We start from the raw sequence: 25,762 nt of genomic DNA on the forward strand, positions 1-25,762 counted from the left end.
AGGGTAATCTATGCCTCTCGTTTCAGAAGAGGTCAGAGGTCAGAGGTCATTACGGTTTGTGCTACAGGTCATGGTAAATTATCAAAGCATTATTTTAGCATTGAATGTATTATTTACAGCGCCACATATTAGGAGCTGAAAGGAAGATAGTCTTTTTGTCATTTTTTGCTGCCATGTACGTAGTTCCTCAGTAGACATCTTTATCCTTGGTAATCTAATATAGCACAGAGTCATACTTTAAGGGTATAGTACTTGCTGTATTATTAATAATTTAGATGTTTTTGGATGCTTCTGGGGCTGATATAAATGACTTTCAAGTCTAGACAGCAGGCCTCAAACAACTTTGGTGTTTCAATAATTCAAAATCAAAAACGAAAGTCTTCTTAATTCCCAGAACAGGCTTATTCATCATGAAATTATCTAGTTTTACTCTGTGGTCAAGGCAAAATAGATGCTTCCTATTCTAGTTTCAAAGAAACATTCAAGACAAGCCTTGTGAACTATTTTTTGAGTAAACCAAAGGTTACCTACGGGTCTCAGCTACTGGTTTTAACATTTCCACAGATCCAAGGACTCTTCACTTTTTTCTGTTTCTTTGTTGCTGGTCTGTGTGCTTCTAAAGCTTTGACTGTGAGTTATCTCCACTCTGTTTAATTTAATGACACAGAAGAGGCTAGGAATAGAAACACCTTTGGAAATTAGCTCAGTACTTTTGTGATCTCTGTCAGCCTGATAAAGTATCTCATCTCCTTAGCTAAACTGATTAAAAAAATGGATTATACAAAATTGGAGCACCAAGCAAACGTTGAGCAAATGCACGCCACTTTGATTTAAAAGTACCGCCTTTGTCTATTAGCATCTTCATTAATAAGAGGGTTCATGTGTGTAGAGTGACTTAAACAAGAGTATCAGCACTTTCATGCCTTACAAATGTGTTTTGGTTAAAAAACACTACTTCCACTACTACTAAATATTATTATTATAATTCTTTACACTTGCTGTATATAACACTTTTCTTGACACCAGTAAAAGCACTTCACAGGTAATGGGGAATCCCACTGCCACCACCAATCTGCAGCCCCCCCACCTGGATGATGCGATAGCGGCCACACTCAGATGTGTGACTTGGACTGACGGAACTCACTGAGCAAGGCTCAAGTTCTGAGGGCCTCAGAACTCCCTCTGACAGATACTACCTTATAAGCAGGGTTAACGAAATAACATTTAAATCAGTCATGGCTTTTTTTCCTTTTAGAATAACACTTTCTACATTTAAATATGAACAAGATGGTTTACATGTGTGTTGTTAGGCTAGAAAAGAAGAACTGACACATTTATTTGTCATCTGTATGTATTCTAAGTTGTTTTTGAAAAACGTGCAAAACTTCAGGCATTTAAATCTGAAGTCATTTTAAATGTGAATGTTAGATTTAAGGAGTTTGGTATTACTGTGTGTTTTTCTTTGAAAGATGTAATATGGAAATGCAATATTACTTGAATAACCTGAAAAATAAGGTGAAAAACACAACTGATGTGTTTAAAAACTTACTGTGTTCTGATTTGTAATTACTTCTGGTAGGGCATTGTTTAATGTTTTTTAGTCTTTTATGACACATTTTCTCCTTTGCTTCTGTTATTTAAAATCAATTAACATTTTGAAACAAAAACTCACAAAAAGTGTTTCAAATTCCCCTTCAATACAGAAAAGCCAGGGAGCAGAAAGCAGGGAAAGAACGCAAGATGCTGCATGCACAGACAGGAAGCTTCCTTACACGCATACACAATGCACTCCTAATAACTCCAGTCATGTCGGCTGCCCACACTATATATTTGAAGACAAGCTGCAGTAGATAATCTTGTTCAGACAACTAATAATGGTAGTTGGGGAAAATAGGGGCAGTCATTAAGAATCTCGCAAGATGTATCACGTTACATGATTTCATTCATAGCATATTTTGTCAGGTGTAACAGCAGTGGAGTGGATTCTTCTATGGTACAGCCAAAGCGTGTTTTACATATTGATCTAAAATGTCGCACAAAACAGGACATGAAGATAACAGGTCTTGGAAGATCACCGATACACTTTCAGTGGATTATGTTTGGCTCACACTGTTCAACATGAAATTGGGATAAGAAAACAGCATTTCAGAAATTCAGAATGCTGATGCTCAAAAAAAGTGTGATTTTCACAATTGTTTGTTAGAAAGGTCTTAAGTGCGTTCATGCCTGTTTATATAGTCAAGTCATAATGGTATAAGAAAAAGCAACACAAATACTGGGAGCTCTTAAATGAGTTAAACCAATACACATTTTAGTGCTTTTCTTGCTTTGTTCATATCTTGCTTCCAGAGACCAGTTGCTTTTGGCACGTATTACTTCCTGTCTTCAATCATTAAAGGGGTCAGCAAAGTACAGTTCAAGTGCTGCCATCATTTCTTAAACTTGAGGAAATAGGAGTTTCAGATGCCTTGAAGGAATTCCGCAACAAGTAGGAGGCATGCCTCCCTGGTCAATCTGTCGTTTCGAATAAAAAAAATAAATGAAGAGAGAATTTCAGATATGGAATTTCTGCCAAAACTTCACTATAACTTTTAGTCAAGTTATATTTGCATCATGGAGATGAGAATGGTGTCTTAACAAAGCAAACACCGGGAGGCTTCAAAACCTGAGTTTATTACCTAGGATCGGGAATATTGATTGAGCCAAGATTTGGGGTTTATCTAACGGTAGAGCTTTTGTAAAGAGAAGCACAAAACCAGGCTGTAACAAGTCCTTCTCACTGCAATGTTTGACATTGTGCCTTGGCAATTCAAGGAGGCAGCACAACCACATAGAACCTGGTATTTGGAGTCTTTTGCAAAACGTACAGTAAATCGATAGTTAATATTTTTTCAGACTTCTGAGGTATTTCTGTGGTTTATTATTTTGTCACTTTCACTATTCATGTTGTGTTGCCACACGCTGGATTTCTGTCACTGCGGAAGGGACAGTTTTCTCTTATGCCAAGACAGCTTCTTTGTCTTCTTATAACATTTCTTGAAGAGTTAAGTGGTATGTTATATCAATTTACACAATACACTGATCTTTTCTGGGCCCTCCCAGAGTTAACATCATTATGTTTTTACGGTAACTCTGTAATGTAATACTGTATGTACTTATAATGTATGCTTATGTCACACAAAGTACCTGTTATGTGCTATAATATGACAGCTTTTATTTTGAAATGAGGTGTGGAGAGTGAAGCTGTCAAATATGATTTTCTTTCCACCGAGGTGTTGTTTAGTCATGGTTCAGATTAAAGAGGAAATATAAAAACATTTTATCTCCTTACTGGTTTGGAAAAAGGTATATTAAACATATTTTCTTGTTCCTTGTAATGCAACCTTGTGAAAACTTTTTCTGTTGTGTTTAAATTTCTGGATAAAATTACACACTGTGGCTTGATGTTCTGTTTCTGACCTGGACAGAACCATCACTGCCCGTTTCCACGCAACAGCTATCTTTCAGCATTCACAGCACAGAGCTAAACAGATCGTGCTGCTGTCCTATGTTAGTGCAGAATCGTCTTACCTTTTATGATTAAAAGGAGAGATACTACTTCCCTGAAAATACAAAGACCACAGACTCCATGTGCAACATGGGCTCTGTTGCATAACAGTGAAATTAAGATCTGAGAGTAAGAAAGGGACTGGAAAAGGAAATATAATACATCATGTGCTTTTTAGGTGATTTGCAACACAAATATCATATCTTTTTGCTGATCTTCAACCATTCCCATATAGCCTTCCAGTGGCACAATTGCTGTTTCACTGAATACATTGCTTTTGAGTATCTTTATTCAAAATTTCTGGTTAACACCAGAAAACATCTGAGAGGCAGAAAGAACGTTTCAGTTTTGCCGCAATTTCAACACAATTTCAAAAAATAGCTGACGGAAGTTTATCTTTTGTCAGTATTATGATTTCCCTTGAGATATGTCTATGTTTTTAATGGAAATCAATATTCAAGACAATTGTATCTATACAAATAAACTGTTACAACGCTGATTACAACACACTTTATGCAATAAGTTAATTTATAATTATTTATAAGCACAAATCATGATTTTACATTTTCTAATACTTCAGAAACCCGATGTTTGCTGTCCTGAAGGAAATAGTGCTGGAAACTCACTAATGATTCTGGAGACAGTTGTAGTGAAGCCTGTGTGAAAACAGGCTGTTTCATTATATCTTTTATGAATGGCTCCCACGCTCCATTGATTATTCTCAATCCCTGTCCACTACTCATCACTAGATTCTTCAAGACCACCTTTTCAAATATGCACATATTGACATACTTATTGGCCGAGTATCGAAAACCTGATCTCAATTAACATGAATGAGAGGACTGTTACTAAAATTATATTGTTACTTAACTACAACCAGTTTCTGCTGAAAAGGGTGTGTAAAGTCTAACTTCCTGCTCAAACCACAAGGTCTGGGTGTGTCTTCTCTCAGATCTGATAATCTGGGACACAGTGAGAGGCTTCACGAACCGGTTTTCAGAGTTCGCTTGCTAGTCTTGGTGTTGTTACTTTGCTTTCAGTTCGTACGCGGGGATTAAAAGAGGTATTGAATCTCTACCCTTCACCTGCTAATGAATTTGCATGTCAGTTTCAATTTTTGCACATAAAATAATTTAATCCCAAAACTAAACGTTTTTATTCTGTCTAAATTTAACAAATTTAATCTCACATTTCCTGTAAAACAATTATGTTAATTAAGACTGTTGATTTAATTTTTTGGATTATTTCCTAATAAATGCGTAGAGTTTTAACAGGTCACTGATGTAGTCAGGAGCCAAACTGTTCAAGCCCCTACAGAAAAGATTTTTTAGTTTTATTAATTCTACAGGGAGAAAGTTTAAAGAAGCAAAAAGGGGGAGATACATTTGAACTAAATATAGTTGATATGGTTGATAGTTAAGATAGACAAGAAGGCATATGATACAACTGTTTTAATAAAGCCATCAGGTTTGTAATTGACAGTTACCTAAAAACACTTCTGGATTCTAACACCACTTAGATGCTCTTGTGCTCTTGTGTGCTTGTGTGCCCGCGCGCCAGCGGAGCAAAAGACAGACTGAAAGTGAGAGAGAACGAGCGAGCTCCAGAGGAAGATGAGAGAGAAACACACTGGGGTCTATTCGGGTAGCTACATGGGGACAGGGTGGCAATTGGATACAAGTATAACAGGGGTGCTAAACCAGGAACCTATTAACAAGAATGAGACTTGTACCCCCGTCTCGCAGGGGGTCAGCTGCAGTGGTCAGCGGCTTTCCTCGTCCCCGCCCTGACCACCACCACTCCCGTCCTGCCCCTCGCCGCGAACCCCAGCCTCTTCTACTCTTCGGCCACAGCTCCAGGCGCATGCGCTACAATACCTTGATTTACTCACTTGTAAGATCCAATATCTAAAAAAAAAAAACTCTTAACTTTAACTCTGAGAAACTCTAACTCTTTGAACTCTAAAATAATATATGTTATATAATAAATAGAGCTCAGTTGTTTGCGCTGAGGTTTATACCAAACATCTCATGCAAATACGAGAATATGAGGCAAAGCACTGATTCTGGCAGGGTGCTCTGTTGTATCTGTGACACGCAGTGCAAAGACACATTCACACCACAATTAACTTTCAGTAATATCCTGATTGTCACACTGTAAGGAATCACCAGCACTGACTCAATATATAATAAAGAAATGAAGGGCCTCCTAGGGCCTCCTCCTCTCTCTCCTTCTGTGCTTCTCGGCTCTATCAGACATGGAGCGAGATGAGTGCTCTATCCTTGTCATCCAAGTATAGCAGAAGTAATGCGCTTCTTTTCTGATCGTTTTAGGTCTATGGTGTCTCTTTCAGTCCCCTTTCTGTAAAGTAATAGACTGAATTCCAGAGGTTTGGAGATTCCTATGGAGAGACATATCCCAAGATGATCAGACATAATTAACAGGGGAGGTAAGGAGAGACATTTTGTACATATAACAATATATCATCTTCATTTTCTGGAACACTGATATTATTATCAACAGCAAGAACAGAAATAGTACAGTGACAAAGAGCCTATACTAGAGGTTCCAGGAACAAGGGAAAGAATAAAGTTGAAAGTGGGCACCCTTGACAAGCACAGGATCCTGGAATATACAGTACCAGTACCCTGGACTTGATTTAACAGAGTTTCATTTCTAAAGGCATCCACAATGTAGTGTGTGTGTATGAGAAAACATAATATAGTATCCCTGAGTTTTATAATGTTTCTGGAGAGGACTGTATGTCAAACTCAGGTCAGTGCCCCTGTTTCTTGTAAGCTGGGATCACTCACAGGAAAAGCAAGAAAGTTTTTGATTGACCGTATTTGGAACTTCCCTTGTGGCTTTGTGGCTTGAGAGTTCTCTCACTGTTGGCAATAACGTGTAGTTGAGAAACAAAAAGTGTTTATCATTTTTAAGCTCTGAGAAGCCTTGTGAGAACCTTTATCTGACAAAAACAACAAACAATGAAAAAGAAAAGGAAAACTTTACCAAAATCACCATTGTTAGTTTGACTTTGTGCTACTTGAGAACAGATGTTTAACATATTTCAGTGTTTCCTTTCTTGACAGCTCAAAAGACCAGACTTGCCAAAAATGTATATTGTGAGCCAAATTAAGTGATAGACATGTTACAAAAGCATAATTGGACCGTGTTCTTTTTCGTGCGCCCTGTTCAATGCTCAGATGTAGCTTCTGCTGAACTACTTGTCTTGCTACATCAGTGGTTTAAAAATGAAATACTAAACAGCAAGTCACATAGAATAACTGCAGAAACATCCAGAAGAAAGGCCAGGTATGGTTTCTGAGGTTTTTCTTTGACAATCCAGCAACCTCCCTGGAGCTGAGTTATGGCTAGGTCCAAGCGTTAAAAATGTAATGCTGTCCCCTCTTGAAGATGAAAAAACAATAAAAGTCTTGCACACTTGCTGAGTCTTGCTGAGATGACAGAAGGGCATTCAGTTACAACACACCATATGTGTTCCTCCAGTTGACTGCTAATGCTTCTTGAAACCTTCACCATAAAAGGATTTTAAATACTGAAATGTCTAATATTCACTGACAAAAGACAGTCAACATACAGTTATATCCATCCATTTTCACACTGATCTTCTTTCAACTCTTTCTAAAGCTACTGTATATTTTGCCGTTCTGACAAAAACAAACATAATATTTTAAGAGAGATCTTATTAGGGAATTTTAGAACCTAAGCATAATTTACCAGATTTAAAATTCTACATTTTTTTTCCCAAGCATTTGGTCTGCTTTTTATTGCTTCCTCACATTGAACTGATGAGGGTGTAGCTGAGTCTCTATCTCAGAGCTTCCTGAAGCTCTGAATCTCTCATGTTACATGTAGATTGCTTTTCAGTTATCATTGTTAAATGTCATTTGCCATGTGTCTCCTAAGATTTTGTCTAAGACTCTTGTTCTTCCCTTGCCATTTTTTCTGTGTTCGCCTATACCCCTAGTCTGGAATAGTCTTCAAAATTAACTTGTCTGAAAATATAGAAACGAAATAGCTGAACATTTGGAAGAGAAAGGGCCTAAAACAGGTCCTTGTTGAACATCAACATTCCTGATTCTTAACCAGTTCTTTACCCATATGAATGCATTACATTCCTATGACATTTCATTTCAGTATTAGCCTTTTTTGAGGAACCTTATCATCTTAATTATCCTTGTTGCTTATTTAAAATTCTAGAATGTTAACTTTCTAATTTAGAAACTTTCCCTTTTGAAATGCCATTTTTAAAATTATTCTTCTAATTTATAACCAATAATAAAATAAATAATTGCTTATTGCTAATAATTGCTTTTCTGGACACTCCACTCAAAGCTCTTTACAGGTAATGGGGATCCCCTCCAACACCACCAACGTGCAGCCCCACCTGGGTGATACGCTCCCCACACACCAGCTCTCAGTGGGCAGGAGAACAGAGTGATGAAGCCAATTCAGAGATGGGGATAATTAGGAGGCCAAGACTGGTAAAGGACAATGGGGAATGTGGCCAGGAGGCCGGGGTTACACCCCTACTCTTTTTGAGAAACACCCTGGGATTTATAATGTCCACAGAGAGTCTGGACCTCGGTCTTACGTCTCATCCGAAGGATGGTGCTTTTTTACAGTGTAGTGCCCCTGTCACTATAGTGGGACATTAGCACCTAGGCAAACCACAGGGTGAGTGCCCCCTACTGGTCCCACTAACATCTCTTCCAGCAGCAACCTCAGCTTTCCCAGGAGTCCCCCATCCAGACTCACACCTGCTGAGCTTCAGTGTGCTGCAGGGTGATAAGGGTGCGTTTTCCAAACCCTTAACCATAATAGAGGCAAGACTGTTTAATCTATAACACACTGGTTCAGTTCTGTCCCACGTTTTGTAAGATGGTGTTACAATTGCAATTATCCAGTTCATAAAAACTGGGAGAAGAACCATTAGGGTGTCTGTGAAAATAAATACAGGTGTTTCTAGGCTAAGGAGGAAGTGTAACCCTAAACCTTTCTTCCCTTCTACCCTATCAATCATGTGGAAGACAGTACAATCCCAAATACATTTAAATCTGTAATCTGTTAATGATTTGTAATGAAAACAATTTAGATGCGTGATGCTTGAGATGTTGTTATATTTCAGGATTTTCTAAAAGATATTTCCCTTATCATTTGGACTAGAATTGCAACCAGTGCTTGTTGACATGTAGGAACAGAGCCTGGTTAGGGCTGGGGTTAGACTTCAGCCATGGTTAGAGCTGTGTTTCACTATAATCATTAAACGTGAGATTCAACCTTAAGTTATGAATATTTAGTGAAAGCTTAATTGTAGGCTTTTCTCATTTACTAACAACATCCTTAACTGCCCTGAGGCCCAGATTGTGAATGTAAGTCTGAAAAGTTCTCCTCACATTGAGATGCAGACGTGACAGGCACCGGACGCTACTGAAATACAAGCGCGATCGGGAGGTAAAGCAGAAGGCAGGATGAAGTCTCCCTTTTCCTTCCCGTCGATGGCGTGCTGATTCTATAAGGTGTATTTTGTGAGAGCGTGAAATTAAACTTGATATGTCGTCCTTCATAAAAACAAAAAGATGAACGGAACCCTTTTGTAATAACAGCAGAATTGTAAAGCATTTCGACCCTCAAGGCTTCAGCTTTGTGTGTTTATTGTTCTGGGCAGCATAATGGAAGACAAAGCAGGATTGTAATAAAATCGCCATCTAAAATACACATTTTGCTATCCTTCCTCTTTTAATAATTACCTTTCACAGAAATAAGTCACTAGGCTCATTATGGCTTTGCATAATACTCGTGGGTCACATTGACATTCCTGTTCTCTCAATGAAACTGCATAGCATATAGAAACACGACTGTGGCCCAGATGCACTGTCATCCTTTTTGTATTCGTTTAATGTAGTTACCTCATTCAAAATAGATACATACGGTACGCCATTAAATTAGGTATTTCTGATCTATCAGATTCTATTTTTTCCTGCAAGTTTATTTCTGACGTTTATATCGGAGTTCAACTCTTAAGTGATTCCTTGCTGTGGGGGTTTTTTGGCAAGAGGAATGCGTTGTGTAACTAACTCGTGAGAAACAAAAATCCTTTAAAAACCATTCCAGCGTGGGAAGCCTAAATATGTGTGGATGTTTTGATTTGCAATGACTTGTACAGTAGGTGGAATTTAGAATCCAGTATTTTTCTAACTTGATTTCCGAGTTCACCTCCACACTCAGCTGCCTCGCCTGTTTGCAGAACAGTTTTCAGGGGAAGCTGTCAGGGACACAGCTCCAGCCCTGTAGCTCAAGAGTTCTGCTAGAACAGAGGTTACAAATAAGAGAAGGCTATACTGCCCAGTTTGCTCATTTGTTTGCTCGGAGATTAATGATCCATAAAATTGATTACAAATCAATAATCTCAGCACAAAGCAGTAAAGAAATAGGCAAACAGGCTGGAGTAGAGATGGAACTAGAGATGCATTTTGAGGAAATGAAAGGCGCATCTCAACATGAAAATATCTTGTGTGACAAAAACAGATTTACTGGATTGCATGGGTCAACTAACAGAAACTGTGTGATTAAAAATGACAAAACTGACTGGCAATCAGGTAGCTTGCAAAGAGCTGTGTAAAAGGTTACTCACTGTATTTCCTGCCACACTTCATGAGAAATTAGTAACATTCCAGCACCAGCAATCTTTGGCATTTGAACTTCTTCCTATACATTTAATCTTTACGTACTGGATCGGTGGGAAACACCAACCTACCTTCAGAACAAATTGTATTTTGAACAAAATATTACACTGTAACATGTACTGAGCATCAACAGTTTCTAGCAAGATTTTGAGAAACTGATCATTCAAGACTGACTGTGATACACATGAGTGACTGCCTGTTGCTTAGGGACTACATCACCATAGTCACGAGAGAGCTGACGGGGCACCGGCGATGAGCTGATTTAGCCTGTTGAATGTCAAGCCAGCTGACAAAGAAAAAAAACAACAACACACACACATTATCAAGAGAACAGTGCCTTCATATCATCTGTACGCTAGAGGCTTGAAGAGGCCAGGGCCATCTCCGTGCCCATCCGTAGCAGAATCTAACCCAGTCTGTCAATGTGCGGAGACCACAAGTCAGAAAGCTTTGCCAAGATGAACGTAGAGATCAAGGCATGATGGTCTAGGCAGAAATGTCTAGTTATAATAATAATAATAATAATAATAATAATAATAATAATAATAATAATTGCTTACACTTATATAGCGCTTTCCTGGACACTCCACTCAAAGCGCTTTACAAGTAATGGGGATCCTCTCCACCACCACCAGTGTGCAGCCCCACCTGGATGATGCGACGGCAGCCATAGTGCGCCAGAACGCTCACCACACATCAGCGATCAGTGGGGAGGAGAGCAGAGTAATGTAGCCAATTCATAGAGGGGGATTATTAGGAGGCCATGATCAGTAAGGGCCATTGGGAAATTTGGCCAGGACGCCGGGGTTACACCCCTACTCTTTTCGAGAAACACCCTGGGATTTTTAATGACCACAGAGAGTCAGGACCTCGGTTTTACGTCTCATCCGAAGGACGGCGCCTGTTTACAGTATAGTGTCACCATCACTATACTGGGGCATTAGGACCCACATGGACCGCAGGGTGAGCGCCCCCTGCTGGCCCCACTAACACCTCTTCCAGCAGCAGCCTTAGTTTTTCCCAGGAGGTCTCCCATCCAGGTACTGACCAGGCTCACACCTGCTGAGCTTCAGTGGGCTGCCAGTGGTGAGCTGCAGGGTGACATGGCTGCTGGATGGCTGCTCAGTTGCAACTGAGCTCCAGTTGTAAAGGCAACATTGATCGTGTCCTGAGACTCCACTAGTTTTCCTTCCTGTGAGCTCATCCTAACTTGACAACACGCCAGTGATGCACGTCCTCTCGCTGGTGACACACCTTTTAGTGATGAGAATACTTGCAGCTGTAGGCCATGCGGCGGTGAGGTGGTCAGCGTTGCAGCCTTGCAGCGCGGGGGGCCCCGGGTTCGATTGCTGGGGTGCTGTCTGCGTGGAATTTGTGCGTTCTCCCCGTGTCCGATGGGGTTTCCTCTGACTGCCCAGAAACAGACAGGTGGGTTAATTGGCCTCTGGGAAAGTCGGCCCTGGTGTGAGTGTGTACAGGTCTGTGTCTGTGTGTGTGCCTGCAGTGGAGTGGCGCCCTGTCCGTGGTGCACCCTGCCTTGTGCCCTTCGTTTGCTGGGACAGGCTCCAGCTCCCTCGCGACCCTCAGCTGTATCAGTTGGATAGCGTGAGGCCCTGATGAGCTCCGACGCTCCTGCATCAATTCCATCAAGTTCCACAGCACCTTCCACACGTGGAAGGAGCTCGTCAGGGCCAGGCTTATCAGCCTCATTAGGGAACCTCAAAGACTATTAAAACCCTGGGGAACCATTCCTCAAGGCTCAGACATTTGAATCTTTAACTATAGTGGATCTTACGGGTCCCTTGGGTCCTCAAATCATGCCCCCCCCCCTCCAATTTTCAGTCCTCCAGTTCCAGTTTCCAGATGCTCCCACTGTTAATCACCCATCAACGCTTCCTCACTCCACCTCAGATCCATCTGCCCCCTCCTGCGCACCTCTCCTGCCTGCTTCACCTGCGCATCTCAGTGGTCCACCACTCCTCCTCCGATTTCCATTTATTACATTATTACCATCCCCTCATCCAATAAACTCCAGAATCTCTACCGCTGGTGAGATTAATCTGGCCACGCCCTTTTTTCCATCCTTGGGCCCGGCGTAGCGGTTAGAGGACGGAGAGGTATTTACGCCACGGATGCCCCTGCTGTCAGGCCTGAAGCCCAGGTGAGGGAATGAGCTGGGAAGACGTGTGGAATCCGGCGCTCAGAGACCAGTGAACAGGCCCGGGTTTGTCTGGGCTCTCTGAGAGGAAGGGGGCAAATCGCGACAACCTCGCATCTGAAACTTGGTTGAAAGCTTGTGTCATGTACATAGGTACAATGTGCAGTGCTCCCAGTGGCAGCCCCAAGTGTCACTAGCCTGTGTAGAACCCCTGTGAACCATCCGCTGATGACAAATGTCAGTCAGTATAATGAAGCTGCTGTGGCCTGTAAGTACGATAAGAACTCTGTGCACCTGCTACAAAACCAGCTTTGTCATTTTCCTGATAACTTAGTGAAGTTGTTGCCGATACGACCAATGCATTTAATTTGATGCTCACATACAGCAAATGCTTATACAGTATAGATAGCTTTTGATGCTATGCATATACAGCAATTGCTTGTGTTAAAGTAAGTGCAACAACATTAGGAACAAGTGAAAAAAAAAGCTCATAACCATTTTAGCTTTTGACATGCAACGCTTGATTTGGAACAATCTGGAGCTGAATAGCTTTGCGCAGTCTGACAACTCCTTTGCAGTTTGACGATGAAGGAATGTCACTTTTCCTGAAGTTATTAGATGGAAGAATGCAGTACAGAGCTGATGTCAAACTGTTTTAAGATTTTTTTAAAACACTCAGTACACCTTTGTGTACACAGTGTATTTGATTAGAGAGCAAGATAGAAGATTTTGATAAAATACTTCCTGGTACAATATTTTAAAGGTCATGTCAAGTCCGTAAACATTAGAACAGACATTTTGTGTAGGTTGTGGTCTATACTTTCCATCATCATTATTATTATTTCTGTTTTTTTTCTGTTTTCTGTTCTAGATAAACAGGCTTCCTTCAGGGAATCATAAAATGTCCTTATTGCAAATACACTATTTTACCTCTTTTTTTTCAAAGTAAGAGGTCCCTCAGAGATCAGTTTCCCCAGAGTGTTTATGTGCCATTTACATGGGTGTTTGCATAAATGGAACAAAAGAGAACCTTTGGTGCACCAGAAAAATGATAGTGTTTCATGTGTTTCAGCACAAAGAAAGAAACAGACAGTAAGTCTACGATTATTGTAGTACCTCCCAGCCAAACGGTAGATTCCTGCATGAGAGCAGGACACTGTAAAACATCAAGGATGCTGGGGGGAAACAGGTTCAAGTAAGGAGCTGCATCAGTGTGCGTTGCCTGCAAAGAAATGAGTAAAGAGTCCTTCCATGCTGAAACATAGAAAGAAATTCAAACATTTCAGCTGTTGAGCCTTTTTCAAGGGTGAAGTTGATTCTAAAAACAGTTCTTCTGCCTCACACCTACATCAAAAAAGAAGGTTGTCTGATTGTCCTTTAAGCACTTAATGGAAATATGTAATAAGAGTTCCATAGGGCAGTTTGTACTCGTGGTTTGTGCTGTCCACAGCACAATCAACCTCTGTGACTGAGGTTGCTGACACTTGCTTGTATCTACCAGCTGCTGACTCGAGGTCTGGGTGAATTTTGGCTTACAGAATTTTCAATCGTATGCATTTGTGTGGTGCATGCAGTATTGACTAAGGCTAGAGCCTATCAGGGCTCTCAGTAGAGAACGCATTCCCTTATCACTCCTGATTTGTAAATTCTGTGTCTTAAGGTTAAGGTCCTTTGGATGAGACGTAAAACCAAGGTCCTGACTCTGTGGTCATTAAAAATCCCAGGGTGTTTCTTGAAAACAGTAGGGGTGTTACCCCGGCATCCTGGCCAAATTACCCATTGGACTTTACCACTAATGGCCTCCTAATAATCCCCATCTCTGAACTGGCTTCATCACTCTGTTCTCCTCCACACTGAGAGCTGGTGTGTGGAGAGTGTACTGGTGCATCATTCATTCCCCATTACCTGTAAAGCGCTTTGAGTGGAGTGTCCAGAAAAGTGCTATTTAAGTAGCTCAGACATTCTGCTAAATACATCTACAACATTGGGGGTTCAGGGATAAGGGAGGGAAACTAAGTGGGGTTAACATTTAAATTTCAAAGGTAGCAGATAAAATGTATTTCAAGTTGGACATGTATTCGCTTATCACCAGCAGATGTAAAGATAGTAGAATTAATGTGACAGTTTCGATTGGGTTTTTTTTTTAGAGATAACACTTCTGGCATTACTAGAAGGGTGTTAAAATGAAACGTTCTTGAGATGTGAAACTAATTCGCACATTAGTTTCAAACACAATTTAAAAGCAATAGGCAGCAGCCACATTTGTTAGCCGGGACAACTACATTTGTGCATGAGGCAGGATTAAACCTAGGGAACCGACAGCAGGATCTTTCAGAAACCAGCACTGTAAATCTCTGGATCACTCAAACCTTTATTTTAAGACCTTTAAGAAATGACAATAAAAGAGAGTTTTAAAGAATGATGATAGTTTGAGAATCGAGAACACAATTAAAAAATCCCCTTCTACTACCAAATAGGTGGCAGAACAAGATCAGAAGAGCCTGATTCTGAAAGCTATGATGGCAGAGAATATTTTCAGCAATACTTATTCTATATGAATTACCTTCTCTTTTGAGAAATCACACTTGCTTCTGAGGTGGAATTTTTTTTCCTGACATTATTGACAGGATTAATGATGAAGCACTATTCTGGTTGAGCACAGTTTTGACGATATTATTTCACGGTGCTATTCAAGGGCAAGAGAACAACGCCACTAGGTGGCCGTTTCTCAAAATACAGCTGTCAATATCCTTATTGTTCTCAAACTATTCTGTGTGAGTTGTCATCTGCAATCATTTGATTTATCCCAGATGAAGCAAATGCACAGTGGACAAACAGATTCAGGGAATAATATATACAAACTACAATCACTTGACAATCCAAGAAAATTGTACATTTTAACCAATTAAGAACATAAACCTAGTCACTAACTGCACATTATATACACAGAAGTAAGCAATTAAATGACTGGCTCTCTAAATGATCTTCACATTTGGAATTACTGTTTGTTTGAAATGTACTGTAATTCTAACCTGAAAGTGTAATCACAAGAGGGAGAAATGGGCATGACATGAACATCGGCAGACTGCTCTTTTTTCTGTCAGACATTCCCGGTCCTGGTCCTGCTGGTTGTGTCCCAGCTCAGCTCTTGGCTACACAACTGAACCCCTAACTGACTGCAAAATAAGATCAATTTGACCTGGCTGCCTTTTCCTCAAATTGTTCTGTTTTCGAACTGCAACCCGTTCAGGGTCAAATCCCACCAATCACACCAGGGCCAGTTTTCCCAGAAGACCATGAACTTCCCAGCCCTCACCAATCATGGCCTCCTAACAATCCCCCTCTGTAAATTGGCTTCATTACTCTGCTCTTCTCCCCACTGAGAGCTGATGTGTGGTGAGTGTTCTGGCGCACTATGGCTGCCGTCGCATCATCCAGGTGGGGCTGCACATTGGTGGTAGTGGAGGGGAGTCCCCATTACCTGTAAAGTGCTTTGAGCGGAGTGTCCAGAAAAGCGCTATATGAGTGTAAGCAATTATTATTATCATCCAGGTGGAGCTGCACACTGGTGGTGGTGGAGGGGATCCCCATTACCTGTAAAGAGCTTTGAGTTTTCTTTTTCTTTTCAGCATGGAATAAACATAAGTTTTTGCTTAAACCTATTACTTGTACTTTTCGCAATTCAATTGTTGCTGGATTGTTTTTTAACCATGTTCTTAAGAAAAAATATCTTTTTTCACGCTGTTTTTTCTTATTTTACCCCGAATGGTCATATTTTATTTTGACAGTGTATCAACCAAAATTGAACAAGCTCTCGATATATGCTGTACATAATGACCTTGATTGTTTAAACCATTTGTTCAATGAAGATATGACAAAGTAAAATGTTGTGTGTGTTGTTAAATAAGACAAATAAATAAAAAAAAATATTAGATAGATGAAGACCAGATCTCATTTTAGGAGCCATTCATGCAGAAATCCAGATAATTCCTAAGGGTTCACAAACTTTTTCTCACAACTGTAAAGCCTCGAACTGCTTATCAGATATCAGACACAGTGGCGCTCCTTGACTTTTTTTCCACAAGGCATACAACCACTGCACACGCAATTATGTACATATTTGCCGAGAGGCGCTAAACACATTACAAATTATGTTGTCGGCTGTCTGTCCTTGCCACACAATACGTGCCCCTTAAAACATTTACACGGCAAATTAAAACAGAACAACTAATCTGGGTGCGATACATCACAAATACTAAAATAAATCGAAAATCTATCTGCCTCCCTTTTCCCCGCGGCTCTTCGAGTACCACAGCTGCCGTGTCGCACACCTGAACGGTACAGCGAATCTTGTACATTTGTTTCTCATTTTAAAGAATTATCGGAAAATAAAAATAAATCTACAGCACGTCACCGTCCCTCACGTGTGTGAATTTCATAGTGATAAAACCTTGATGTTCTTAAGTGTATCAATAGGAAAAGGCACAGAGTTTGGGTCACGTAGCAGTAATCATTTTAATATCACTAACGTGGAACCGAGGGGAAAGTGCGACAGTTATGATCACTTTACGGGAGTGTGGCAAATCTGTTGGATAAGTGGTCTGTTCTGGTTCAGACATACTGGGCGGGCTGTATTCCATTTATTGTTGGGACTACACAGGTTAAAAATATAATAATGGTCAGATTTAAAAAAAAAACAGCAGGTCAAGATGGACATTCCTTAAAACCCTGTAGGCTCGCGCGTTCCGCTCGGCGGCGGCGAGGGGTTATGACGTCACGCGCCAGCGACCACCCTCCCCAGGAGCGCGCGCGCGCCTGCAGTTTTCCGGGGCGATTCGGCCATTTCCAGCGCGCGTCTGCAGCTCGAGCCGAACGGTTTGCGGCGGTGTGGCCTCGCGCTGGGGGGGAGGGGGAAGTGGAGGAAGAGGAAGAGGAAGATGAAGGAAGATGTCTGAGAGCCAAGCCGAGGCGGGAAACGAGATGCCGTCGAAAAAGCAGAAACTGAGCAGCGACGAGAACAGCAACCCCGATCTTTCGGGGGATGAAAACGTAAGGCCGAGCTGAGCGCTTCTAGAGAGAGCGGTGACTTCCAGCGTCGGGGATGCGGGCGGCGTGAGGTTCCCCTTGACGCCCGTGTCTCGATTTTAGACTAAAAAGTTGGGTGTAAAAATGGGTGACTGCTGAACCACAGCAGAGGCCCCGATCTCTGTGCAACAGCGTGAGCCGCTCACCCGCGCTGGCGGCGTTACAGCTGCTGCTGTAGTCTCGGTTCAGAGCTGGCTACTCCTGGCACGAAATTATATTTTTGCCCGGCGATGTAGAAACGGAACGGTATTTCCATCAGGAATATTCTGTTCGTCGTGCGGCCGCAGACACAAGCTCCTAGTTGTCTTCGTTCGGCGCTCTTATTCTCTAAATTTGATATTTTTTGGGGGGTTTCATGTTTCTCGTCAGATCAAACTTATTTATATTAGTTCGATGTGTTTTTTTTCTTCTAACGCGAGATACAGGGGAGATTCGCGGTGCCCAGCCTCAAGGTGCCCGTTGTCTCCCCGTGCGGTCGGTCACCACTCCTGGAAAATAACGTTACAATCCTGCTAAACAGGTCGTCAGAAAGCAGTTAACGTGCCGAAACCTTCGTTACTTCAGACCTTCTTCAAAATGCTTTTCAATGCCAATACCGTTTAAACCGGTGGCTTAAAATACCATTTGTTTTGTGTGTGTTTTTTCTTTGTAGTACTTCGTTTCGGTTGTTTTAAGAAACAGTCAATTGAAGGGTGAAGGACACCTTTACTGCAGCAGCGCTACAGAATTTATCACTCGTCTCTAAAACACGTCACCAAAACGAACCGCTCACTGCCGAGATGGCGAGACGCTCAGTAGAGACAGAGCTCCCCGGAGACATCATTGACAGTCTGAGAAGGAGACTGGGCATTCAGTTGTCGGGCTGACGTGCTGTTTTCATTCAGCCGTACGTGTGATAGAGGATTTCGTGTCGTTTTTAGCTGTTACGGTCTTCAAAACGAAGACGGATGTTTTCAGTGTTAGAAAATGTGTAGCATTTTAAAGCAAGGAACGGGTGAATGCAGGGTCTTCCTGTTGAAGACACAGGTTAAGGAGCCGCACGTTGAATAAGCTTGTAGGACGTTTTCGTCTTTCTTTACATAGAACAGCCTTGAAAATGGCCCGGAAAATTCCGATGAGTTTTCAAACTCAGGGTACGAAAAAAATCACATGATTGCTGTTTATTTTATCAACATACACGGTTAATTCAGGATTTGAGTGTGGCTTTTGTGCTGGGAGCTGGAAATTTCTTCAGACCTAGTTGCCCTTATTGAGGTGCAAGAGGATTAAAATGGGTACTGGGATTATATTTTCTAGAATATTTCATCGTTTTTTAATGTAATGGTCGACACCCGGTTGGATTCGAGTATTTGTTTGCCATTGCATCAATGGAAAACGTACTTAAAATGTACTGAATGAGGTTTCTCTAGCGTGCTGCAATAGAAGAATCAATCACTCGTTTGGTTGAAATAAATACAAGGTGGTCAAGTGACTTCCTGTTGACTTTGAAGCCGGGCAGGATTTTAACCCTGTTCTTAAACTAAACTTTGTTAATTTGTAAACTCGCTCATCTTTGCCATGTGTAATACCAATCAGACAAATCAGTGAAATTGTTCAGCTTTTCAGTCTGTCTTTTGGCAGGAATAGGGAGCAGCCGATCGGGATTTCACATTTCCTGAATTTGGGCATTACAGACCAGTTTTCATCCCAGGTTACAAAGCTGAATGTACATTTTTAGTTCAATTTCCGGTCAGCTTTCGGAATCTTTCCCTGTCTCAAAGTGTCCCATTGTATGCAGAGTCCCATAAATTACAATGCAGTTAATTGTGAGGATCAACAGTCAGTCTTCTGAGGGTTATCAGTCTCAAATCTCCCTTGCAGATGGTTTTATTTATTTGGTTTTATTTTTTTTCCACTCCATGGCATTAAAATGATCAGTGTGCCACGCTGGATGTGTGGCGGAAAGTGCCCCAAGGAAGACGCTGCCACTCTGTGCTGTCTGTGTTGCAGGACGATGCCATCAGTATAGAGAGTGGGACCAACACCGAGCGCCCAGACACCCCCACCAACACGCCCAATGCCCCCGGCAGGAAGAGCTGGGGCAAGGGCAAGTGGAAATCCAAGAAGTGTAAATACTCCTTCAAGTGCGTCAACAGCCTCAAGGTGAGTGTAGCCACAGGAGTGTGCTGAACTAGCTTGTGAGTGTATGAAGTAGGAGGACTGGTCTTTTCCCAGTTTCGGATGAAACGAAAACCGAGGTCCCGAACCTCTGTGGTCATTAAAAATCCCAGGGCGTTTCCCGAAAAGAGTAGGGGTGTTAATCCTGGTGTCCTGGATACATTTCCTCCAGGCCTTTACCAATCATGGCCTCCTAATAATCCCCATCTCTGAACTGGCTTCATCACTCTGCTCTCCTGCCCACTGAGAGCTGGTGTGTAAAGAGCTTTAAGTGGAGTGTCCAGAAAAGTTCTATATAAGTGTCAGGACTAATAGTATTAACAGTTCAGAGAGGTTCGACATGCACTTGGTGTTTTGGAACGTGACATGGAGCTGTGCTTTCACAATTCCCCTAAACTGTAATTTTTAATGCCTGCAGTGCAAAGGGGATGCTTAATGGACATATTTAAAATGTGCAGAATGTGAATAACCAAGCAAGCATCTTTCCATTATGCATGCTTTCCTGGTGGAAGGCACTTGAGAATGAGAGCAGTAGGATAATTGAAAATGGCGGAATAAAAGGAGCCACCAGTCTGTGGTCTGCCTGATTTGGAGAGCTGGTCTTCACTTGTCTCTCCCGCCTCATGGTGCCATTGCTTTGAATCGCAGGAGGACCATGGGCAGCCTCTGTTTGGGGTGCAGTTTAACTGGCACAGTAAGGAGGGAGACCCCCTGGTCTTCGCTACAGTGGGAAGCAACAGGGTAAGTACCTGCACCAGTTATGTTACCTGTGCAAACAGCAGGACACTTTCATGGCTATGGTTACAGTATGTTTAAGCTGGTGGGGAATATTTCTAGGGTCTGAATAAGGATCTGAATTATTAACTGGTGTGATCAACATACGGGGCAGTGTGGTGGCTCTATGGCTAAGGATCTGCGCCTGTGGCTGGAAGGTTGCTGGTTCATATCCTGCAGCTGGCAGAGGAATCCTACTCCGTTGGGCCCCTGAGCAAGGCCCTTAACCCCAACTTCTCCAGGGGTGCTGTATAAAAGGCTGACCCTGCGCTCTGACCCCAAGCTTCTCTCCCTGTTTGTGTGTCTCATAGAGGGCAAGTTCGGGTACAAATTCCTAATACAAGAAATTGTATATGGCCAGTAAAGTGATCTTATACTGCAGTGCTTTTCAATGTCAACCAAACAAGTATAATTCAAATTAGTGTGAAGTTGCGGTGAAAGCTGTGATTAAGCAGATGACTCAGCTCGGGTACTGTTTTCACTCTATAAATATATTGGCTGTGTTTACCTACCAGTAACAAAAAGTCAACAAATAGCTTGTATAAGTTAAAAGAAGGTTTCACAGTTGAAACATTCTCTTTTCTTTTCCTTTCAGCATGGAATAAACTTTTACCTGTTAAAAGAGAAGCAGTTTAACGTCCACTGTAAATGTAAGGTGGAGCTTTTGTTTTTTTCTGCAGGTTACTCTGTATGAATGCCATTCCCAAGGAGAGATCCGCCTGCTTCAGTCCTACGTGGATGCTGATGTATCCTTTCCCTTGTCACCTGAGGCTGACATTGAAGTCCTACGTCCAGTGGCAGGAGAGCTTGTGTGGAGCTGGTGACTCAGAGAAGTGTGGGCACTGAAGAGATCTGAGCCTCTGGTTCCTCGGCAGCCTCTGGTCCTGCCTCCACGCTCTCGGCAGTGGTGAGCAGAGGACCAGGGCGGCTCTAAAGCTTCCTCTGCTGTCAAATCTGCGTTCCTGCAGCAGTGCCTGGCGCTAGATCTTCTTCTAAAACAGAAATGCGTTTTTTTTTTGGGGGGGGATTGCTTTGTCTTCAGGTTAAAACAGACCAACAACCAGCAGCTCCTCGGGGGGAAAAAAAGGTGAATCCCCCCTTTTGTGTCAGAATCGAAGAGACTTGATTAAAAACGGCCGGGGGGGGAGGGTGGGCGATGTTAATCACGAGGGTGCCCGTTAAGCATGAGCGCTTGGGTCCTTAACCTGCGGTGCCGACCAGGCTGATGAGAATTTCTACACGTGCGCCTGGACGTTCGACACCAGCACGAGTCACCCCCTTCTTGCGGTGGCGGGGTCAAGGGGCATCATCCGCGTCATCAATCACATCACCATGCAGTGCATCAAGGTGGGTGGCGGCCGTCCCCGCAGCGAGCTCGCTCAGCCTTTACACCACACGAGGCAGAGCGTGGCTTCTCCTTTGGGATGAGATGAAGGGTTGTGTTTTGTCTCCAGTCTGGAGCGTGCCTTTCAGTCCTCAGCCTGCTGTACAAGTCCGTGTTGTATATCTAAAAAGCCAGAGCTCTCTAAATTCCTGGTGGAATGGGCTCAGACCAGCTGTTTGCTCAGATCCAAGCAAGCAGGATGTGCCTCTGAAATCGCGTGCCACAGATGTGGAAGTTTGTTTTACACATATGGTACGGTCTACAAGTCCTAAGCCTTGGTTAGCAGGATGTCATCACAGTACCAATGTTCACCTTTAAGTTTCTGGGAAAACCAAGCCCAAAATTGACGGTCTATTGACAAATGACGCTTAAGTAAGATTATTGTATTGAATTACATATATTCAGTGTTTTTAAGCAATTCTTTGTTCCATTTAAATTAGTTACAAAGCCTTTATGTTGTAAACCTGCCCCTTAAACTGCTCAGTACTGCTTTAGCCTCAAGGGCAATTTGCCATTATATGAGGATGATGATCTTTAGGAATTGCTTTGCAGTGCACAGCTGATTGACACTGCACCCTGGGTTCTGCTGTACAGCTTTCTGCCAGGAGCCTTTCTCGGATGTTGCTCCTAAACTTTACTTGAAGCAGCAAACCTAAATGTAGTGATCTCTTTCCCTTTTTGCAGCACTACGTGGGACACGGGAATGCAATCAATGAGCTGAAATTTCACCCTCGAGACCCGAACCTCCTGTTGTCCGTCAGTAAAGGTAAAATTGTCTGTTCTGCCTGCATCTGAAAGATTTTGAGGCGTAGTCTTTTTCCAAAAGGTATCCAAAACATACTATATGCCGTGCAGTAGAAATGCAACATGTTGCAGCTGTTGAATATGGAAAATAACAGAGGACTGAAAGAGAGCTGATTCTATCATAGTCTGCTGCTTAGTATCAAACACGAACTGTACGTGCACAATTCAGCCAGAAGATGAAGAGACAGGGCTTAAAATGAAAGGAAGGAAAGAGTTTACAGTTTGACTGGTGCTGCTGAACGCTGGGTGTTCAGGAGTTGTGTTCTCCTTGCAGATCACGCTCTCAGGCTGTGGAACATCCAGACAGATACCCTGGTTGCCATATTTGGGGGAGTTGAGGGTCACCGCGATGAAGTTCTCAGTGCGGTAAGTATGTGCTTCAGGACTCAGTAAGAGACATCGTCAGGTGATAAAGTATTCCTAGGAGTTTCAGGCTAACACGACTGGATTAATAAAGGAAGTGGCTTTTTCCTTGATTTGTTGTGGTGGGTGGAAGGTGAAACAAGGCATCCAATGTGATTGTGTCATTACCTTTTTTGACTTTGGAGCTGCTGTAGCGTTCAACATAGAGTAAATGAAAGTTTCTCTGTAATCAGGATTTTGATCTCTTGGGGGAGAAGATCATGTCATGCGGTATGGACCACTCTCTCAAGCTGTGGAGGATTAACTCGGAGAGGATGCAGAAAGCCATTCGGGGCTCTTATGAATATAACCCCAGCAAAACCAACAGGTAATCTCATTCATTTTCTTTTGGACAGAACTTGCGCTTCTCATGAGGAAAAGTCAAAACATTGTTCTTGCTTCCTGACAGTTTTAAATTTAGGCTTTAACAATATTATTTTTTTCTTTGGGGAAAGGCCTTTTGTCTCCCAGAAGATCCATTTCCCCGATTTCTCCACACGAGACATTCATAGGAATTACGTTGACTGTGTACGATGGCTGGGAGACCTAATACTGTCTAAGGTGAGCATCAAAGGTGTTAACAGTTGCTTGTGTGTATGTGGTAACATCTATGACCTAATTGTGTGCTCATGAAACTAAGGTGATCTCTAATGACTTATGTTTATTTTATGCTTGTGGTGTGTGTATTGTCTCAATTTTACGTATTTGTGAGATAGGACTAGTGGATGGCACTGGAGAAAACACTAACAGGCACAAACATCGACCATAGTTTGTACCTGGTATTACAGACGACAATGCATTGATGTCCTGTTAGGTCTGAACTCAGGCATAGGAGCCAAGCTGAACTCTTTACAATTGTTAACCTGTGCTACAGTGTCTCAGTCCTTGCCTGCTCCTCTCCGTAGTCATGTGAAAATGCCATTGTGTGCTGGAAGCCAGGAAAGATGGAAGATGACATTGACAGGATCAGAGCTAACGAATCCAATGTCACCATTCTGGGGCGCTTTGACTACAGCCAGTGTGACATCTGGTACATGCGTTTCTCTATGGACTTTTGGCAGAAGGTAGAGAATCTTTCTTTACAGTTTCGCAAGAGTGCTGGATAATCATAAAGTGTAAGCCCACGTTTTATTTTGCTCAGCTTGCTGTGTGTAGTACCATCTCCAGTGTTGTTTTTCCTTGGCAGATGCTGGCTTTGGGCAATCAGGTTGGGAAACTCTATGTGTGGGACCTGGAAGTGGAAGACCCTCATAAAGCAAAGTAAGAGACTTATGAATTGCTTCATATACTATGTGAATACACAAAGTACTGAAATGATGCATTGCATTGATTGTGTGTTAGGAATGACATTATCTTCCGCAGTTAATTGCAGTTTCTAAAAAAGTTGTGCTCTTGGTCTTCTAGTTTAATTAGGATTTACTTCTTCTGTGCATCAGAATAAGGAATTGCAATTTGAATAACTTCTGTTTCATCCTCTCAGATTACATCAACAGTAACGGCTAAATCAAAATAGTACAAACTGGGCTTTCTTCTCTTGAATGCTCTAGGACAGACTTTGACATGCATAAACTGAAATCTTTTTTTTCTCAATAACTATGCTAATTGAAATGTGACTGTTTTAAAACAGTATAATGTCACACTCTTTGAATCGTGTTTTTATAGTTTGGAATCAGTGTTCAATATGTTGATCGATTTAATTGATTTGTTTGATTTAGTTAAACTGTAAAGAAAGGGAGTAACAATATGCACCAGCCGTGTATGGAAAGCCTTTGGCGAGCGTCTCTGTGGAGAAGGCTTTGATATCCCCGGCTTGGCTCTGTGTTTGTTGATAAAGATTTGAAGCAGGTCATGTCATTCTGAGTGCCTTGAGAACAGAAGCCGGGTATTAGTCGTCTGTGTTGTAGGCATGGTGTTTCAGTACCGCCCCTCCAGAACAGGGCTGACTCATCCTTCGCTGTTTTCCAGATGCACCACCCTGACGCACCCGAAGTGCAATGCTGCTATCCGCCAGACCAGCTTCAGCCGCGACAGCAGCATCCTGATCGCGGTGTGCGACGACGCCTCCATCTGGCGCTGGGATCGCTTGCGCTGATGGGCTTGCCCAGTCGCGTGCCCACTCCGACCTGCTGCCCTTCAGTAGTGTTGGCTTGTGAAGGTTTCGGTGGGCAGCTGCCCTCCTATCCCAGGCCTCTGAGGTCTTTTTAACTCCCTTGTCCTTTTCATTTCTTGTGTTTCTTGTTCCTTGTTGCCTTTAATAAATTTTTATTTTTCTAATCCCTATTTTTTTTTTATCTGAAGGTCTCCCTAGTGGAGGAACTGAAGCAGTAGTGAGATTTGTTTTTACTGAGTCACTTTTTGGTTTTTTGTTTTGTTTAGAGTGTTTGTGGTAGGGGTGGATAATGCAGTTAAATATGCAGGCATGCACTGCTTTCAACAATCCCACTATGCACAGTTTTGCTCTCACAAATGTATGAAATTAATATCAAAGTGAAATTTTAACACGTAAAGAAAGCTGAAATGCAATGCTTGCCTTGTATAGATGGCAATGCTGTTTAGAGTGTTTGGTCATTTAAAAACTATTTAAATCAAAGTTAAAACTTGCACGGGGCCCATATTTCACCTCCGTTCATTTTGGATATTGTGAATGTTAAAGCACATCCATTGGAGAATAGCAAGTCCACCTGACTTCATTAATTTTATGTGAACATTTAAAACTTCACACAATATTTTCAGACCTCTAT

General features: G+C 42.1%; 1 protein-coding gene across 1 annotated transcript; it reads left to right on the plus strand.

The window, feature by feature from the left end:
- The first annotated feature begins 17,242 nt into the window (after positions 1 to 17,242).
- Positions 17,243 to 25,295, plus strand: eed (embryonic ectoderm development). Its single transcript, XM_006639186.3, has 12 exons — positions 17,243 to 17,464; positions 19,490 to 19,642; positions 20,306 to 20,398; positions 21,112 to 21,177; positions 21,653 to 21,778; positions 22,500 to 22,581; positions 22,894 to 22,985; positions 23,216 to 23,349; positions 23,477 to 23,582; positions 23,927 to 24,085; positions 24,208 to 24,281; positions 24,987 to 25,295. Exons 1-12 carry the CDS (start codon positions 17,363 to 17,365, stop codon positions 25,111 to 25,113), a joined length of 1,314 nt encoding a protein of 437 aa, XP_006639249.2. The 5' UTR covers positions 17,243 to 17,362; the 3' UTR covers positions 25,114 to 25,295.
- The last annotated feature ends 467 nt before the right edge of the window (positions 25,296 to 25,762 follow it).

Source organism: Lepisosteus oculatus, chromosome 15 (assembly GCF_040954835.1).
Source record: "Lepisosteus oculatus isolate fLepOcu1 chromosome 15, fLepOcu1.hap2, whole genome shotgun sequence".
Taxonomy (NCBI): Eukaryota; Metazoa; Chordata; class Actinopteri; order Semionotiformes; family Lepisosteidae; genus Lepisosteus; species Lepisosteus oculatus.

Excerpts from the sequence above, each read along its gene's own strand:
- eed (XM_006639186.3), top strand. The coding sequence starts at position 17,363 with ATGTCTGAGAGCCAAGCCGAGGCGGGAAACGAGATGCCGTCGAAAAAG. Across the intron at positions 20,399-21,111 it reads CTACAGTGGGAAGCAACAGG|GTTACTCTGTATGAATGCCA; the intron begins GTAAGTACCTGC and ends TTTTTTCTGCAG. Across the intron at positions 23,583-23,926 it reads GAGACCTAATACTGTCTAAG|TCATGTGAAAATGCCATTGT; the intron begins GTGAGCATCAAA and ends TCCTCTCCGTAG.